Source organism: Electrona antarctica (assembly GCF_951216825.1).
Source record: "Electrona antarctica genome assembly, chromosome: 20".
NCBI classification, from domain to species: Eukaryota; Metazoa; Chordata; class Actinopteri; order Myctophiformes; family Myctophidae; genus Electrona; species Electrona antarctica.
Window position 1 is genome coordinate 9,516,742 of NC_136801.1, and position 19,511 is coordinate 9,536,252.

General features: G+C 44.0%; 1 protein-coding gene across 2 annotated transcripts in view; it reads left to right on the top strand.

The window, feature by feature from the left end:
* Positions 1 to 1,134: 1,134 nt before the first annotated feature.
* The window catches only part of oplah (5-oxoprolinase, ATP-hydrolysing), a 33,599-nt gene continuing 15,222 nt past the window's right edge, over positions 1,135 to 19,511 (top strand). The window contains exons 1-16 of one of the 2 annotated variants that reach the window (XM_079489666.1): positions 1,135 to 1,324; positions 1,827 to 2,025; positions 2,734 to 2,925; positions 8,364 to 8,478; positions 9,507 to 9,630; positions 10,236 to 10,431; positions 10,597 to 10,762; positions 11,389 to 11,527; positions 12,267 to 12,334; positions 12,739 to 12,911; positions 13,130 to 13,270; positions 14,532 to 14,644; positions 16,344 to 16,514; positions 17,121 to 17,258; positions 18,011 to 18,149; positions 18,825 to 18,937. In XM_079489666.1, coding sequence (XP_079345792.1) covers positions 1,855 to 2,025; positions 2,734 to 2,925; positions 8,364 to 8,478; positions 9,507 to 9,630; positions 10,236 to 10,431; positions 10,597 to 10,762; positions 11,389 to 11,527; positions 12,267 to 12,334; positions 12,739 to 12,911; positions 13,130 to 13,270; positions 14,532 to 14,644; positions 16,344 to 16,514; positions 17,121 to 17,258; positions 18,011 to 18,149; positions 18,825 to 18,937 — 2,159 coding nt within the window. In that variant the 5' untranslated portion in view covers positions 1,135 to 1,324; positions 1,827 to 1,854. Of the gene's footprint in view, positions 1,325 to 1,808; positions 2,026 to 2,733; positions 2,926 to 8,363; positions 8,479 to 9,506; positions 9,631 to 10,235; positions 10,432 to 10,596; positions 10,763 to 11,388; positions 11,528 to 12,266; positions 12,335 to 12,738; positions 12,912 to 13,129; positions 13,271 to 14,531; positions 14,645 to 16,343; positions 16,515 to 17,120; positions 17,259 to 18,010; positions 18,150 to 18,824; positions 18,938 to 19,511 lie in introns of both variants that reach the window. The other variant, XM_079489665.1, reaches the window with a different exon arrangement.

The window sequence follows — 19,511 nt, forward strand, 5'->3', positions numbered from 1 at the left end:
GATGTTCCTTTTTACTGACACCAAGTTTAAAATACGAATTGAATGCACAGAATATCAATATGAAGCAACTGAAAAACATTTGACCAATGGTAGTGGATGGAGAGAGAGGATTTTTGTCCAACCACGAAACGGCAACCAATGGGTGCGAAGAGGGCACAACCACGGCAAGACTTGACAAAGGGTGAATTGTGTGCAGGATGTAATTTGCCTACATATTTGACAGATTTGACAAATATTTTTTAAACCAAACAAAATCTCTCACACACTTAGCCTTGCTGGCTCTAATCTAGTCTGAGAGGGTATATATGTGCGTGACATCATCATCATACCTGGAAGTTATGCGGAAACGCCTACTAACTGGCAAAAACTACTTTCTGGCCTTGACAGCCCATACATCCAAACAGAAAATTCCTATATCTTATTGCATTAAACAATGTTAAACTCACTTTGCCAAGTCACTTTGCCACTCTATCTCCCATTCATTTTATGCATGCACATACCCTTTATTGTTAACCTCAGGGGTGTATCATACATATAGCTACATAATTCCGTTCCCAATGATCTTTCCTCCTAAAGTTTTACATTTTAACACAAAACCTTTTGCAACACCTTTTGCCAAGACAAGAGATTACTCCTCAGTCAAGTTATTCTCTGTACACATGCATTGCATTGTAGGCTATTGCACCTTTTTCAGAATTTTTAGTTCATTTGGGTCAAGTAAAGTGGACCTTTTTGTTTAATAATCCCCATACATCTTGATCTTGATAAATTGAATACACAGAACTACAATGGAATCAAGCCCTGGGCCTCAGGGCTTTTTGTGTTATCCAAGTGTTCAATCAATCATGTGACAGAGAGAGCCTTTGGTATCCTGGCTCCACTCTAGGCTCCACTTAGCCTGGCTAATAAGCCAGACTAATATCACAACTTTTTTTTGCCAACGGCTGATTCGGTCTGGTTTATTAACCAGGCTAGGCTCCACTGGCTACACAGAGCGTGTACCGTAAATACACAAACAGACGCGCAGCAACATTTAGGCGACGGATAGCCTGCCCAGTGCCCGCCGTAATAAAACACGACGGCGGAAGGACGGACACTAGCCGGGCTACTACGGCTAAGAGGGAGGGTCCGTAGCCTGATTATCAGACTGTAGCTGAGACTCAGTCCACTCAGAGAGTGGGCGGGGTCTTTGGGCTGGATCCAGGCTAGAGGGTCCGGGAGAAGAGGATTTCTCAATCGCGGTGTACTGTGAAGTGTGAACACACATACAGTCAGATTAGCAGATCTCAACTCGCTGCAACAGAGAAGGTAAGACGGCTAGCAGGTGTCTGTTTCTGTTCGGCATGTGCAGTTTAGTTCACACTGCGTGCATGCACAGCTAGAACTAAACGTTGGAAACGTTGCATGTACATCCTGAAAGGGCTGTGAACTCTCACTCAACAGTCTGTTATGTCACGCGTAGTTACTAGTTGTAACTTGTAATGTCGTAGTCTATCTGTTCGGGAAGGCTTTGAGTGGAAGCCTGCATGCTTGGAGGCTTGGAGTACCATGTTATTACTGCTAGTACGTTCACATTCAGCTGTGTTTCTTATATTGTATGTTTCGCATGTCATTCGGCCAAAAGCAAAGAATTCAGTGAAGGAAAATGTGCAGCTTTCTTCAAGGTTCACCTATGCATTAGCAGTGTTGAGGACTGAATGAGTTGGATTATTTGTCAATGTAGGCTACGTTTGATCAGCATTGTTTCTGCAGAATTTACAGTGAGGCGGTCATTGTTTACTTTCTCCTCTGTCTCTTTTATGTTTCAGAACTTGACACAGACCCAGGAACAGCTTGTTTTCTTCCCTGTTCCATATGGCTGAGACAAAGGGGAAATTTGACTTTGCTATTGACCGTGGTGGAACGTTCACCGATGTGTTCGCCAGACTGCCAGATGGTCGAGAGAGAGTTCTGAAACTGCTGTCCCGAGACCCTCAGAACTACAGGGATGCCCCCACGGAGGGAATCCGCAGAGTCCTGGAGCAGGTAGGGAGGGACAGGGGTGTCATTTGGGGGTTCCACTCCAGGGAATGGAAATTGCCACCCCTTTCACATTGAACCTAAACATTCTGGTCTCTTATTCACATTTCTTCCACCTTTTGTTTCTGCACTTAATTGCTAACCAGCATTCTGGGCATGTCATACAGACATAAATGGTGAAAATGTTTTAAAAATGTTATTTTTCTTTTATTCTTCTTTTATTTCAAAAATATATAAAATAAAAGTTTTAGAAATTGGGCATAAGTGGCCACGTTTGTGCCAACGGCAAAGTTTTTTTGAGTGTCTATTGAAAATAAAATATCAGTTTTTTTTAGTGACTATTGAAAATAAAATATCTATAGTCACTTCAAGACATTTTATTTGTCTGTCACATGCTCATTCAGGCAGGGCCGTGCTTAGCTATAGGCAAACTAGGCTAAGGCTGCAGTGATGATGCAGTGATGGTCGCGAGCGACTCGTTCATAAGACCCGATTCATTGCCGTGACCATGAACGAATTCGTTCCTTTAACAAAGTCTCTTCATTAAATGCTATGCATGGCAAGGTCATGCTTTTTAATAGAGTGCAAACAACTTATGAGAAAGATAGGACTGGTGCGTGTGTGCGTGCGCGTGTGCGCGTGTGTCATGCATAATCATACTTTTGTATTTGCTTGTTAAAGTGTGTGTGTGTGTGTGTTTGTCTGTCTTGACAGGAAACCGGACAGGTCTTTCCCCGTGACCAGCCCGTGGACACCTCTCTGATTGGCTGGATCAGGATGGGCACCACGGTGGCGACCAATGCGCTCCTGGAGAGGGAGGGAGAAAGGACTGCTCTCCTGGTCACCAAGGGCTTCAAGGACCTGCTGCATATTGGCACACAGGCCAGACCCAAGCTGTTCGATTTGGTCAGTAATACTTTCATCTCTCTTCACTTATAGAGAGTATGCACATCATGCATCACTTTTCCACCAAGACACACCCCCCTGACAGAGTTTGGAAGCACTCGTTGGAAATCACTCAACCAGTCCTACTTCTGTGGCTTGAAGCAGCATTGTTTCTGCACAATTTACAGTGAGGCAGTCATTGTTTACGTTTCTAAATTGCACATAAGGCAGGCGGCAGCAGGACGTTGCGTTATTGAAAACACTTCCAAACTCTGACAATAATCACTTGCACGCAATTTCTTGACAGAAAGTAGCGCATAGCATGTCTATGGTGGATTTTTAGGAAACACAAACTTTGCAGATACTCTGCAATGTTTAACATTGTTTAATTCAATCAGATAGGACTTTTACGTTTCGATGAATGGACTGTCAAGGCCAGAAAGTATTTTTTTGCCACTCAGTAGGCGTTCCCGTATAACTTACTGGGTAACTTACTGGGTAATTACATACTGGGTAATGCGCATTACATAATGCAATATATTACGTAATATGTTACCAAAATGCGGTAACGCGTAATATAATACATTACTTAACAGTAAAAAACAGTAATATATTATCAATCATACTGCATTATACTTCCTGCATTACTTTCTGTCTGTCTGTCTAGTTGTCTTGTGACATTAGAAGTTGCAGAAGTTAAAGAATTACTTATTTTCTATAATTTGTCATCACATTATTTATTGGCTTCCATGAATTGAAGGAATACATTTAACTCCTGTGTTAACTGTCCATTAGCTGAGTAGGATGGGGTACTGTAGGTCTACGTCCAGGGGTTCCCAAACTGTGGCGCGTGCACCCCTTGTGGTGCGCGAACGCCCTCTAGGATGCGTGACATGAAAAGGGTAATGACGGTTTTACGGTGTTATTTAGCAGCACAAACGGCAAAACCCGGTAAACCACTGTCCGGTAAACCAGCTGCTCTATACTCAGATGTATACACATATATATATACAGATGTATACGGATGTATACACCCCTCTAGGGATGTATACACCCCTCTATACAACTGTATAGAGCAGCTGCAACAGCAGCTGCATGTCTCTCAGTGCAGTGACATTCTGTATTTATTTGCCATAATCATATTAAAAAGCCATAGCGCTGGGGGGTGCGTCAGCTATAGGTCAGGAGGTAACGGGGTGCATGGCCAATAAAGTTTAAGTAATATTAATGTATTACTCTTGCTCAAACAGTAATATGTAATACAATATATTACTTTAAAGGTAATAAGTAATATATTCCAAATATAAAGTAATATTATTATATATTTAGAGGCTATCATCGTACACTTTACGGGTACGATGATAGCCTCTAAATATATAATAATATTTTAAATATTCTAAATATTATCTATCTATGAATGCACTCAGTCTCTGTCTGTCTGTCTGTCTGTCTGTCTATGTATGTCTGTCTGTGTGTAATCCACGTAACTCGAGAATCGTTAGGCACCGTTCTAGTATTTAAAATATACTAGATCTATAAGATCACAAGTCGTTTCATGAATGATGCAATATTTTCATAGGGCTCAAGTCCTTAACTTGCCAAAGCCATTTCACGAGACTTTTCCATATTTTCTATGAATTGTAAATGTAAAAGTAATTTAAACAGTATAGTGCAATAGCCTGTAGTAGCCTGAGGTGGGAGATTTGCTCTGTTGACATTGGCCTGTCACTTGGAAGTGGAGCCACAGTACAGACAAGGGAACAATAAAAGTCCTCTGATGTGAAAGCCTTTTGTGTGAGCCAATGGTTCAAATGTTTTCTCTTGTCGTGATGAATGTGAGAGAGAATGTCTTCTTTTTAGGCTGTTTCCCTGAACGAAAATAGGGAATTGAATGCCAACATTTACAAATACTGAACATTGTGTTATTATCACTGCCTGTGACAATGGGTTCAGCCCTCAAGGTATCACAAGCTACAGTATGTCACTGCAACAGTGGGAAAATGTCTCACTGTGTTGAAACAAATAGCTATTGTAATGGGGAGGTGGACGCTTTTCAGACAGGCATTAGTCCGACATTCATCCGCATGTCGGACTAGCGTCTGCTCCCGTGCTTGCTGTTATGGTTAGGTTTGGAGATGAGGTGGGTTTTCATTTGTCTGATCAATGACTTGTCTGAACTACGTGCTGCACCCGGAATCTGAACCTGAACAGTGAATTTGTGTCTGACTTCATTCAATAACAGCCTGGCACTCAACTGCTTAAAGGCCCAGTCCAATAATGGCACTTTCCTTATCTAAACACCCATATAAAGAGTTAATCAGAGAATTGTATAGTAGATGAAATTCTTCCATAGAAATGGCTCATTACAATGGGTGCAGTACTGTTCAGGTTCAGATTCCGTGTTATTAAAGGAATGTAAAATACTAGTGGTTCGGGGAAAACTGGAGGACATACTGTACATTTAAGCAACAAATGCAGTACTGTAGAACTTTAATAAGAGACCGACACGTTTCGGCCTTTTCCGGCCAAAACGTGCCGGTTTCCAAGTACTGCAACTGTTGTTGAATTTTTTGGCGTCCAACTATGCAGCATGAATATTACACAGATGCATGCACGCATGCACAGACACACACAACAATATCAACACCACCAATAACAACAACATGCCATATCCTAGCCACATAGTGTTTTGGGATCATGTATGCTATTCTTTAGTAGCTGAGACGCAATGAGGGACCTCATTGTGTCTTAGGTCACATTCACACCAGAAAGCTTTACTGCGATTAAAACTAATCCTGCTGCACATTGTCCGAAGGTTCGCTTCGTTTGGCAGGTGTGAAGGCTCATTCGAATCCTAATGCGCAGCAAAGAACCGCATTCTACTCCGCCCAAAAACGGGGGTTTCGCTTCGCTTCCAATCACACTTGATTTCGATTCGGTGCAGGTGGGAATGCAATCCACAGCAAATAAAGGAAATGAAGCAAACAATGTGGCGGGTGAGGAGCTGAACACAGTTGGAGATGGAGAAGGCATATTTTACGCAGGGCAAAAATGTCCTGTTACCGTGGATAGACGTGGTCGAATGAGGAGACTTTAGCCCTGATCGAAATGTGGACGAGTACATTAATCAATTGCTTAAGGAAACGCATAAAAACACTGCAGTGTATAGCCTACAGAATATTCTGTCTGTCTGTGCGTGCCGTAAACATGGAGTGGTGTCACTGTGTGGGGACTGGGGAGTAGGGACTTTCATCTCGATAAACTTGTTAACATTTTGCGCTGCTGTCTGTTATATCAGTGCGCTCAGCGCTGTGCCTCCATGCCCAAAAGAACAGTGCGTGGCTGCGTGCGTACTGCGTATAGTGTGTGTGTGAGAGAGAGAGAGGGGGTCCAGTCCCAGACTGCACGACACATGCTGCATGTGACATGCACGTTATGAGTATAATTTTATCACCATAGATTTCACTGTGTAGGCTAGTTTATGAATGGAACACATTGATAAAGGTCCCCCCTGCTGCGTTTCCAATTGCTGCGGATGACAGTGTGAAGGCAAACCGCAGCAAATTAAATATGCAAGAATCCCAACTACTCCGCCCATTCACATCGAGTCTACCGAAGTATAGAGGGTATGCGTGTGACATCATCGTACCTGGAAGTTATGCGGGAACGCCCACTGAGTGGCAAAAAACTACTTTCTGGCCTTGACAGCCCATTCATCCAAACAGAAAAGTCCTGTCTGATTGCATTAAACAATGTTAAACTCACCAACATTGCAGCTGTACGAAAAGCTTGAATTATCCTCTTTCTATCTGCAAAGTTTTTGTTTCATAAAAATCCACCATAGAAACGTTATGAGCTACTTTCTGTCAAGAAATGCCCTGCATTTGATTATTTTTCTAAGTGTCAGAGTTTGGAAGTGCTTGTTTTCAATAACACAACATTTTGCTGCCTCCTGCATTATGTGACATTTAGAAACGGGTGGTACGCAGGACGGTTGAGTGAGTGATTTCCAACGAGCGCTTCCAAACACTCAATGCTGCTCAATGTTTTGCCACTCAGTCTAGATGAGGGGGGCGTGTCCTGATGGGAAAATCATGCATGTGCATACTCTCTATTAGGTGGGAATGTGACCTTAGGGAATGAATGGAGGCTTCAGGTGTGGAGTTTGCCCCCAGCCCAGTGTTCCATTAATGGTTTTACTAGTCACTTATCAATCCCAGGCGACACCACAGACACCCCTGATTCTTATGCAAAGCAACCTAAAATAAGTTAACTACAGTGTTCTTACACTGATCTTTGAAATGCATCGTTATTATCCTCTTATAATGCTGTTATACCTTAAACTTTAAGGTATTTTGCAAAAAGGGTTTACAAAACATGTTTAAAACCAATTGTCAAACTAATGAAAGGTAACCCTCATAAATTGCTCATTTTCAGTACAGTCTGGTCATCAGTTTGAGGGACTGACACAAGATAATAATTGCCACTGCTTTTTATTACTATGAGAGATAAGTGTTAGTAAACATCAACAACGTCATTGAGGCATTAGATTGATTGATTGATTGATTGAAGAATTTATTAACAGTTTGCAGAATTACAGTACATTTCAAGCACAAACTCAATACAAAGGCTGTTAACTGTGAGTGGACGACCCAATTAAGCATTACACTTGTTTCCAACAGGGTCCACCATGTTCAAATCATCAAAACATTTAGAGACGTACAAATAGACACTTCTATAGACAGAACAGGAATTCATCAAAAAAGAATTCATCAAAAAGGAGGTAAAAAGGGAAAAGAAATATATACAGTGAGGGGAAAAAAGGGGGGGGCGGGGGGGGGGGGGATTCAGATTTTACGGGGGCCAGTTTCGAATTGCAGCCATCCGTAGGTGCCCTTTGAGAGCGGTTTTGAAGGAGTCAAGGGATTCGCATGTCTTAATGACAGTTGGTAGGGCGTTCCACATTTTGGTGGCATAGGAGCGAAAAGAATTTAGTCCCTTGTTTGTGCCGAATCTGGGTTGTACATGGTTCGTTGCACTCCCTCTGGTGTTGTGGGTGTGGACTTCGTTAACATTAAGGAAGTATCTAGACAGGTACATGGGTATCTTGGTGGTGATAAACAAGCTTATCCTTATGTCTGATGTAGTGGAGTGATGTAGTGGAGTTTTCCCTCGATGATATGTCAATTATACGCTGTGACACGTAGATCTGCTTGTAGATCTGCAATCTTTGCACGGCTTAAATGCACCTAAGGCTTTTTTCAACAGGCAACAACACTTCCTACCACTATTGTCATTCATTGTGTGCTTTTGTTACTTTGCCTGCCACAGGAATTTCCTCTAAGGGATAAATAACGTTTTTTGCACTGTGTGTGTGTGTGTGTGTGTGTGTGTGTGTGTGTGTGCGTGTGTGTGTGTGTGTGTGTGTGTGTGTGTGCGGCGTGCGTGCGTGCATGCAGGAGGTGTCAATGCCTGAGGTTCTGTACGATGAGGTCATTGAGGTGGACGAGCGAGTCGTTCTCAGACAAGATGGCTGCCAGCTGCCTAGGAAGGAGCCCAAGCGCATTGTTACAGGTATCACGATCAAATTATGTGAAATTAATTGGTGTATATTTATATCTTTAGTGGCTATGATAGCATTTTTGTCTCCACCAGGCCGAAGGCATGGGGAGAGAGTATGTTTTGCACTCTGTCCGTGAGTCCGTTTGTGAGTGTGTGCGTCCGTCCGTCTGTTACCAGCTAATCTCCGGCACTGTTAACCCAGTCGGTGCCAAATTTTGCATGCACACTCCCTGGATGCCAACGATAAACCTCTGACCCAAATTTCCAGAATGGCCTGTTATAGCGCCACCAGGAGGCCGTCTTTTGAAAAACACAATTTTGGATATTATTTTTGGAACAAAATGCCTCAAATCATCCAATTGCCATCCAAGGCGTAAGAAGAGGGGCACTTTATCTAGTTTTATAGTGCGCCTGAAGGCTGAGCCGTTTAGAACAGGATATGGCTGTATGTCCCCCACAAAGTGTTAAGGCCCTATCTTAGTGTAAATTGTGCATTTATATAGTGTTTTTATCCAAAGTGCTTTACATAGATTGTGCTGTGCATTACATTCACACACACATTAATACACCGATGGTGGATGAAACCACGCAAGGCACCAACCTGCACATCGGGATTCGGGAGCAATTAGGGGTTTAGCGTCTTGCTCAAGGACACTTTCGACACCAACTCTGGAGGAGCTCTACCGGCCACTCTACCCCCCCTGAGCCACTGCCTGTCCAGGGTCACACTAGCCACAGACTACAGATGAAAAGTTATACAGTAAAATAAATTAAATCTATATTGACATACGCAGACACCATGGATCACAGAGTAATAGCGTGTACCACATAAGGCTATACAGTTTAGCGTATTCCTTCCCTTAGCTGACCTCGGTTCAAATTCGACCTGAGGCTCTTTAATAATGTCTTTCCCCTGCCTTTCCTGTCTCTCTGTTCACTGTAAATCTGCCAGGAAGTTTTGTTTATTTGTTTTTCTCTACGGTTTTCACTACTGTGCATTTTTTCTCTAACGTGTACACACACCTACTGTTGGTCCCCAGGCAGTACGGGGGATTCTCTGGAGGTGTGGAGGGAGTTGGATTTGGAGCAGGTTGAGGAAGACTTGAGAGGAGTTCTGTCGCGTGGCATCACTAGTGTGGCTGTTCTGCTGCTGCACTCATACACGTCAGTACATGCACCTTTATCAGAGTCACTTTAATCATGATGGTTTCCTTCATTCTGTTTGTCTTTGCCTTGGGCCAATTCTGCACATCAATATTGGGGGTGTTAATTCACTTGTCTAATGCACGGGTTGTCAAATATTTTCATGTCAAGTGTTGTGATCTCCAGAAGACCCTCGGTCTGGCTCAGGCTGAGTGGTGTGTGACAATTCAGTTGAAGTATTCCTTGGGAAAGCCGGCAGGCCTGGGAGAACAAGAACGCAACACAGAGACAGTATCACGCTACAAGTTCACCAAGTTTAATACACAGACAGGGAATACATATAGTGCTGGATAAATGACGTGACAATAAGATATGAGACATAGAATGATTGTGAGGTTGTAAATCCGCTATTTGAATAGCTGAAAAATAAAAAGTAAAAAAAACTCTTGAGAATCACTGCTTTAAAATAAACAATACCCCTGACACACAGCGCTGTCTGTAAGCTAACAATGAAGATACATTACTGTAACAGCTGCATGTCAGACTTAACATAATCATGTCTGCTTCTCCCAATGTGCTATGTACTCACTCTGTCTCTCTCTCTTTCTTTTCTCTCTCTGTCTCAGGTGGTCTACCCATGAGAAAGCGGTGGGTTCCCTGGCACGTCGCCTGGGGTTCACCCAGGTGTCTCTGTCCAGTGAGGTCATGCCCATGGTGCGGGCAGTGCCACGTGGCTACACGGTGTGTGCCGACGCCTATCTCACCCCAAAGATCCGGCAGTACTTGAAAGGCTTCTCCGCCGGCTTCAAGGGTGCCCTGAAGGTGTGTGTGCTGTGGGTTTTTACGCAGATATGTCTGTGTTACCACTTACTAGTAAATCCATTCATATCTTAGAGGGCCCGTGGCCGAACCCACCCCACCACTTGGTTAACACACTTTTCTTTACAGTGAAATAACCACCTCTCTCCCCCCTCTCTCTCTTGCCAGGATGTTGATGTGCTCTTCATGCAGTCCGACGGGGGGCTGACTCCCATGGAGCAGTTCTGCGGCTCTCGGGCCGTCCTCTCTGGCCCAGCAGGGGGTGTGGTGGGTTATGCACTCACCTCCTACAGCCAGACGAACAAGAGGCCCGTCATTGGCTTCGACATGGGCGGTGAGAAGAAAAACAATGGATATTATTACACGCACAGAACACTCTTATAGGAATGTAATGTGAACCTTGACTGCCCCAAAACCCCACACTACTCAGCATGGACAAATGAAATCGAACCAGTATCCTTCAAAGAGTAGTTGCGAACGCAGTGATTGCGAACGCAGTGAGCACTAACTATGAGACCTAGCAGAACATGTCTGTGTGTGTGTGTGTCTGTCTGTCTGTGTGTGTGTCACGCTGTAACACCACCCGCCCACCACCAGAGGGCGCAGCTGTATCACACACAAAAAAAACACACACACACACACACAACTTAACTAAAAAAAAAACTTTTACAAAAAAAAACACACGCACGCACACATACACAAAAAAAACTTAACTTAAAAAAAGAACTTAAAAAAAACCCTTAAAGTACGTCATTTATTCTAATTGCTGTTATTGAAATTTACGAGCTGCGTTCGCTTCCCGCGTTCGTGCGTCTTACTTGTTGTAGATATTCAAAGGGTGGTTATAGAGAAAAAGGTTCATAAGATCGGACAATCCTGCATTTTATACGTAATACAGGTATAGATTTTGCTATCAAAGTCCAGATATTCCTTTTCCCTGACTCTCTGGTTCACCTCCAGGTACTTCCACCGACGTGAGTCGCTACGCGGGCCAGTATGAGCATGTGTTTGAGGCCACCACAGCAGGGGTGACACTGCAAGCCCCCCAGCTGGACATCAACACTGTGGCAGCTGGCGGAGGTTCACGCCTCTTCTTCAGGTTAGTGCACGGGGGGTGATTATGAGGGTCGACCTACGAAGGTCAAAATGAGACGAGGCCTCACTGGGTGGTTGGTTTCATTGGTGACCCAATGAAACGGCTCCGCAACGTATTTTTGGTAGCAGCCCTATGTTTGAGAAACACTGGTCTAAGAAGGTCTATGGTCAGTTAATGTGATTAGATATGAGCTGATTGTTGTAGAGATTTGCAAGATAAGCCACAGACAGACACACTCTGGGTGACTGAAAACATAATCCCAATTTAAATGTGCAGACCTCCACTGTCCGAGTTATGCCAGGGCCAAATGTTGTGTGACAGATGGACTGACACACACAGAGATTCCGTTTAGTATATAGATAGATAAGATTATATGATCACTCTTTCTTCTTTTTCTCCTGAAATGTACACTCTGAAGCGATATTGCCCTGTTTCCCCTGTTAAGCGTTGAATTGATGCCATATGTAGTCCATCTGAAGAAAGCAAGGATTATACAGAAACATTGGAGATGGAGCCACTTGGAGGGGGGATGAGGGGGGAGGGAGGGAAGAGGGGTGAAAAAAACAAACCTGGGAATTGCACTTGTGTCCTTTGTATAAATAGAAATGCTGTCTATACTGTACTGCTTTTTCCAAATAAAATAATAAATAAATAAATATAAGATTATATGATTACCGTTTTTGCTTCTTTCTTAGTCTTTGTCTGTAAATGTCTCTCTCTCATTGTGTTTGCTGTGTTTCAGGTCTGGGTTATATGTGGTGGGCCCAGAGTCTGCAGGTGCTCATCCCGGTCCTGCCTGCTACAGAAAAGGTGACAGACCTTCTCTCACTTCCTCACATAATCCTTTGTTTGTGTCACACAAACAAACTGCTTCTTTGCTTGTACACATTTTTTAGTTTAGTTAATGTATTTCTTTTTTAATTTCAAGGACCCCCAATTTGATATGTATTGGGGCCACAGTTATGGGGCCACAGACCCCATAACTCTGCAAGCGTACAAATGTGTGCACTCTTGCGGTGGTTAATTTCTACCACTTTATCAGATTAAAATCAATTAACATTTAGAATCTGGACAGAGGCAGCTTCATGTACCCCTCTCTCTTTGGAGGGATAATCTGGTCTTGCTAGGGAAAAGCTTCAAACCGGCCTAACTCCAGATTCATTTTCAAATCTGTCTCGAACTCTAGTTCCATGTTTTGTGCACGATTCTTCTAGGTGGCCCCCTGACTGTGACAGATGCTAACTTAGCCCTGGGGAGGCTTCTCCCTTCCTTCTTCCCTCGAATCTTTGGGCCCGGAGAGAATGAACCCCTGTCGCTGGAGGAAACCATGAAGCACTTCCGCCTTCTTACCCAGGAGATCAACTTACTGTCCTCGAAACAATCAGAGGTACCAAAATGTGTTAGGCATACCTACCTACTGTAAATACAAAGCTGGCTGCCATGATGTACAGTATTTCTGATGCATGGCTTATTTAATTTAGCATAGAAGTAATACAAATATGTACAGGATTGCAGCAATTGTACGATTTTACATACAGTGTTAATATTATGGTCGGTCATTAATTATTTTATTCTTTCATTAATTAATTCATTCTTTCATTTCAGGCTAACACCAATGGGGCTGGCCACTCGCACAAAAGCAAAGATGCAGGCAGCCGATCAGAGATGAGTGTGGAGGAGGTTGCCATGGGATTCGTCCGTGTTGCTAACGAGGCCATGTGCAGGCCAATCAGAGCTCTGACACAGGTTGGGTTTTGGATGGGGCTGCAAACTTGTATTTTCAATATTTCTGAAAATCTTTTAAATGAAACATTTTGCCTCTAATGACATGGCCAAAATAGGGATTGATTCACGCCTAATAGCAGTATGTGTCTTAGGTCACATTCACACCAGAAAGCTTTACTGTGATTAAAACGAATCCTGCTGCGCATTGTCCGAAAGTTCGCTTCGTTTGGCAGGTGTGAAGCATCATTCGAATCCTAATGCGCCGCAAAGAACCGCATTCTACTCCACCCAAAACGGGGTTTCGCTTCGCTTCCAATCGCACTTGATTTCGATTCGGTGCAGGTGGGAATGCAATCTGCAGCAAATAAAGGAAATGAAGCAAACGATGTGGCGGGTGAGGAGCTGAACACAGTTGGAGACGGAAAAGGCATATTTTACACAGTGCAAAGATGTCCCGTTACCGTGGATAGACGTGGTCGAATGAGGAGACTTTAGCCCTGATCGAAATGAGGACGAGTACATTAATCAATTGCTTAAGGAAACACATAAAAACACTGCACAGACAATATTCTGTCTGTCTGTGCGTGCCGTAAACATGGAGTGCTGTCACTGTGTGGGGACTGGGGAGTAGGGACTTTCATCTCGATAAACTTGTAGAGAGAGAGAGAGAGAGAGAGAGAGAGAGAGAGATATGAATGGAACACATTGATAAAGGTCCCCCCTGCTGCGTTTCCAATTGCTGCGGATGACAGTGTGAAGGCAAACCGCAGCAAATTAAATATGCAAGAATCCCAACTGCTCCGCCCATTCGCATCGAGTCTACCGAAGTATTAGGTGGGAATGTGACCTTAGTCTGCACACTGGAAATGCTGCAAAAAGCTCAGCTGTATTTGATTGCGTCAACGTTTCCATCAATCAGATCTTCATCAGGACATACTATACGTATGTATAGTATGTCCTGATGTAGAGCTGATTAATCGTAACGTTAACAGTGGATCTTTTTGCAGAATTTCCATTGAGCACACTACTTATTTTTGTGATACTGCTGCTTGTCTTGCACCTGGGCCACGGGATGTGCGTGCGCTATCCTTTTCATACAAAACTGGTCTTAACCTCTTGAACCCTAGGCTCTATTAGGGTGGGCATGTCACAATAGGCAAACATTCTGTGAAGAGACATTTTGGTACAACAACGCTTGCCACAGAATTTGAAAACCACTGCTCTCAACTCACTCTCGTCATCTTCTGTCCTTCCCTGTCGTTCCCACCGTGTCTCCCTGCAGGCCAAGGGACACGACACGGCCCAGCATGTGTTGGCGTGTTTCGGGGGAGCAGGTGGACAGCATGCGTGTGCTATTGCGCGGGCCCTGGGGATGAAGACCGTGTTCATTCATAAGTAAGTGGCTGCATCATGCACGTACAGTACAAAATGTACTGTATTGAACTGTACGTGTGAATGGGAATGAATACTGTGGTCATTCATAAGGGGCTGCATTCTGCATCTGCATGTACAGTACAACATGTACTGTACTGAACTGTACTGTATGTGTGAATGGGAGTGAAGACTGTGTTCATTCATAAATAGGGGTCTGCATGCGTGTACAGTACAACATGTTCTGTACAACTGTACTGTATGTCTGTCTGAGAAGGAACATGACAGGTGTTGAATTCAGCTGAACAGAGCGTGAAAACGAGCCCCCAGTGTGTGCTTGGCTGGAGTTATAACGCCTAATGCTGCCAAATATGACATGTTGCATGTTGTATTGGCCCTGTTGTTCAGTGATATATCACTGACAGGTGGCTGGAAATACTCTTGCAGAGAGAGAAACTCTCTGCGTGCAGGGTGGGCGGGGTGCTTGGTTGTGTGCTTGCTCTCTCTGAGTCTGCGTGCGTGTGTGTGCGCGCTTGCTAACTGTCCGTTATCTGCACTTTGTTTTTGTTCCATGCAATTGTGGAAATTAACTAAGTACATTTACTCAAGCACATAATGGTAATTAAATCAATACAATTGTAATGTTGCCAATTATTTGGGGGCCCACTTGCGATATCCTCACAGCCCACCAATGGGCCCACAGGCTGAGAACCACTGTAATATATATAGGGTTTTTAAAAAAGATCACACCCGTGTTAAGTGAGGGACGCTCTTAACATACGTCTTCATACTGAACATCATCTCATTCTGGCCTATCACAATTTGCGTCCTCACTTTTGTCTTCAATGTTTGTGTTCACACACAAACGGGCTAGCGCCCGTCAAAAAAGAGTTCTTCCTTCCACTGTGACTGGTTGCAGGTACATTGAATGTGTGCTGTCAGCGTATGGCCTGGCTATAGGGTTTTTAACCTTCTTGTGGTTGCAGGTACAGTGGCGTGCTGTCTGCATACGGCCTGGCTATAGGGTTTTTAACCTTCCACCTGTGATTGCAGGTACAGTGGTGTGCTGTCCGTGTACAGCCTGGCTATAGGGTTTTTAACCTTCCACCTGTGGTTGCAGGTACATTGGCGTGCTGTCCACGTACAGCCTGGCTATAGGGTTTTTAACCTTCCACCTATGGTTGCAGGTACAGTGGCGTGCTGTCCACGTACAGCCTGGCTATAGGGTTTTTAACCTTCCACCTATGGTTGCAGGTACAGTGGCGTGCTGTCCACGTACAGCCTGGCTATAGGGTTTTTAACCTTCCACCTATGGTTGCAGGTACAGTGGCGTGCTGTCCACGTACAGCCTGGCTATAGGGTTTTTAACCTTCCACCTATGGTTGCAGGTACAGTGGCGTGCTGTCCGCGTACGGCCTGGCTATAGGGTTTTTAACCTTCCACCTATGGTTGCCGGTACAGTGGCGTGCTGTCCGCGTACGGCCTGGCTATAGGGTTTTTAACCTTCCACCTATGGTTGCAGGTACAGTGGCGTGCTGTCCGCGTACGGCCTGGCTATAGGGTTTTTAACCTTCCACCTATGGTTGCAGGTACAGTGGCGTGCTGTCCGCGTACGGCCTGGCTATAGGGTTTTTAACCTTCCACCTGTGGTTGCAGGTACAGTGGTGTGCTGTCCGCATACGGCCTGGCTATAGGGTTTTTAACCTTCCACCTATGGTTGCAGGTACAGTGGCGTGCTGTCCGCGTACGGCCTGGCGCTGGCTGACGTGGTGGAGGAGGTGCAGGAGCCGTGCTCGCTGCAGTACGAGCAGCGCTCCTTCCACCAGCTGGACCGCAGGGTGGAGCTGCTGTCACACCGCTGCCGGGACGAGCTCCACGCACGTGGCTTCCACAGGTACCAGCACCCCCCCCCCCCCCACCCACCATCACCACCACACACACACACACACACACACGTGACGCTGCTGTAGGGCAGCGGTTGCCAAACATCTTCACATGAACGACCCCCAAGTTGATATGTATTTGGCTGTGGGACCTCGTTAAAATACTTTGTGCCAGGAACGTTTCAAGTTGGGAATGCATGCCCCACCCGGTATTGCAATACCTGTTATACCTGTTGTGACCGTTGCCAGAGTACCAGTTTTCCTATCTCTCTGTCTGTGTCCCTTGTATGCCGATATATGGAAGTTCCTGATGTCTATGGCATGCCCACGATATGGGACATATCGGTTTTGGTCAATATTTATATATATAAGAGAAGATTTGACAACATCTTTGAACAGCCGGAAAACAAAATAGGTGTTTAAGTGTTTAAAGTGTTCTTCGTTTTGCTGGGAACCACTTGGAACTCCCTCAAGGACCCATGGTGGTCCCCTGCCTGACCCCACTTTGGGAATTGGTGCTGAAGGGTTAGGAATAACCTGCTATGGTGGAACCAGAAAATGGCCGCTGCTGCGATGCCCTATGAAGACATTGACCATGTCTCTTCTTCTCCTCTCAGCTCCCAGATCACCACTGAGGTGTTTCTCCACCTGCGTTATGAAGGCACCGACTGCGCTCTCATGGTGACCGCCGACCGTTACCCCAGCAACACCCATTCCTGCGCATCTGGTGACTTCCGCGCAGCCTTCACCACACGGTGAGTTCCTGTGTGTCCGCTTGTAGAAACTGCATTTTTTTTGTGAAGAAATTGCTAAAATAGCTAATGATGTGATGTTACGGGTTTTGCTGCTTTTGCACAAAAATATACAACGAAGGATAAAAGTGGTTAATCAGACTAATCAATTTAGTTGATTGGAACGCAGTGAGCACTAACTATAGAAGCTGTAACTCCACCGGCCCGCCACCAGAGGGTCACACACACACACACACACACACACACCTTAACTTAAAAAAAACGTTAAAAAAAACCCCTAACCCAACACTAACCCTAACCCAAAAATAATTAAAAAAAAAAAAAAAAAGAGAGAACTAAAAAAAACATTAAAGTACGTAATTTATTCTAATTGTTAATGCAATTTTACGAGCTGCGTTCGCTTCACGTGTCCGCGCGTCTTACTTGTTATTAAAAAAATCTATAAGAATGTTTTCTTGTCAATTCAGTGATATAAAGCACACATATCTCTGTTATTGGATGAATCGAAAAAGTAATAATGGAATAATTGCTAATAATCAATAGCTGCAGACTCATGTTAATATTTCATTGGGTTTCTTCCATTGGTGATAATGTTACATTAGCCTCCCATTCAGTGATCAAGTACAGCTTTCTCGTTTACACTGCTCATGTTCTCCCATCACCTTTATCACATGGATGCCTCTCTCCCTCCCGCTGTCTGTCTCTCTCCCTCCCGCTGTCTGTCTCTCTCCCTCCCGCTGTCTGTCTCTCTGCAGCTATCTGAAGGAGTTTGGTTTCACCATCCCAGACAGAGCCATCATGGTGGATGACATCAGAGTGAGGGGTTCCGGGAAGTCTGGCATAAAAATTCTCTCTGAGGCAAACCAGGGATACGGACAAGCCAAACCTGTCACGGTACCCGTCAGCTTGTCCTACATGTTTGGCATTAACCACTTCATTAACCACTTAAAAATCATCTAACAAAAATCAATCCTGTGTCAGTTCACTTACTCAAAACATTAAAGGGATATTTCAATTTAAAACATGTTTGGGGTCATTTTAATGTCTACTCTCACGTAGACAGTACACCCCAGACAGTTTTTAAGTTGCTTGATTCAGTATTTGATATTTTATACTGATTTAATCAGACCTACTGTATATAAACCCATTGTAATGGAAAACTCTATTGACTGATATTGTCCCTGTCTAATACATAAGGGGTATGTTTTTTCAATTACCTTTTTATTTTTTATTTTTCCCAAAGAATTATAAAAGATTATAAATGAAAAGAGTAATGTTGCTTGATGTTGAATCAAGCAACTAAAACGCTGTCTGGGGTGCTAAAAAAAAGCCAGAGTAGATGTTAGAATGACTATAAACATGTTTGAAAGTGAAATCCCCATTTTAGAGTAATCAGGGTTTCTTACTGGTCTGCAACTCAGTGGGTGTACAAATGGACCGTTTACGGGTCCACTTGGTTCCATTTGTACGCTCTCGGAGTTATGTGTTATTCTTTTTTTTTAATTAAAAGCTTTGATAATCACTGTACAATATTCATGCATTATTATTCATTTACGCTCCTATCCGCAGATGACCAGATGTTACTTTGAGGATGGGTACCTGGAGACCAGTGTGTATTTATGGGAGGAGTTGCAGTGTGGTCACACTATCACGGGACCAGCCATTATTATTGATAAGAACAGGTGAGCATTACCCAATGATGTGACCAGCTGGGCTTATCCTAGCCCTTCTAGTCTCACATGACATAAAACTAAACGGACCTGCTATTTGTTAGTGAGAAACCATGAAAATGTTGACTGCGCAGAGACCCAGCCTCAACCAGCACAATGTCCTAGGTCGGTCCCCAGCTGGTTTGGATCTGTGCGATTACGCTCTCCGGGTGAAAAGAAGCAGCGTAGTAGTGACTACGTTGTTTTGTGTCAGGGTGGCATGGTTTTTTAGGTTTAGGTTTATTTATTTAGCACGTAGTACAAAAAATCACACCCGTGTGAACTGAGTGGTGTAAGGTCTTATATAGCCTGTCTGACGTAATAAAATCATGTCTGACGCAATGAAATCACAACAGGGTGAACATAGCAACCATGCTAATTTTTTCTGCACAGACTAACAAAGCCAGTTGTAGGAGTGGTTTACACCACTCAATAATGAAATCACACCCGGGTGAACAGGGTGAACATAGCTAGCCTGGCTAATAAGCCAGACTAATATCACACAACACTGTCGCGGTATATTAGTCTGGGCTGGCTCCACTTGGAT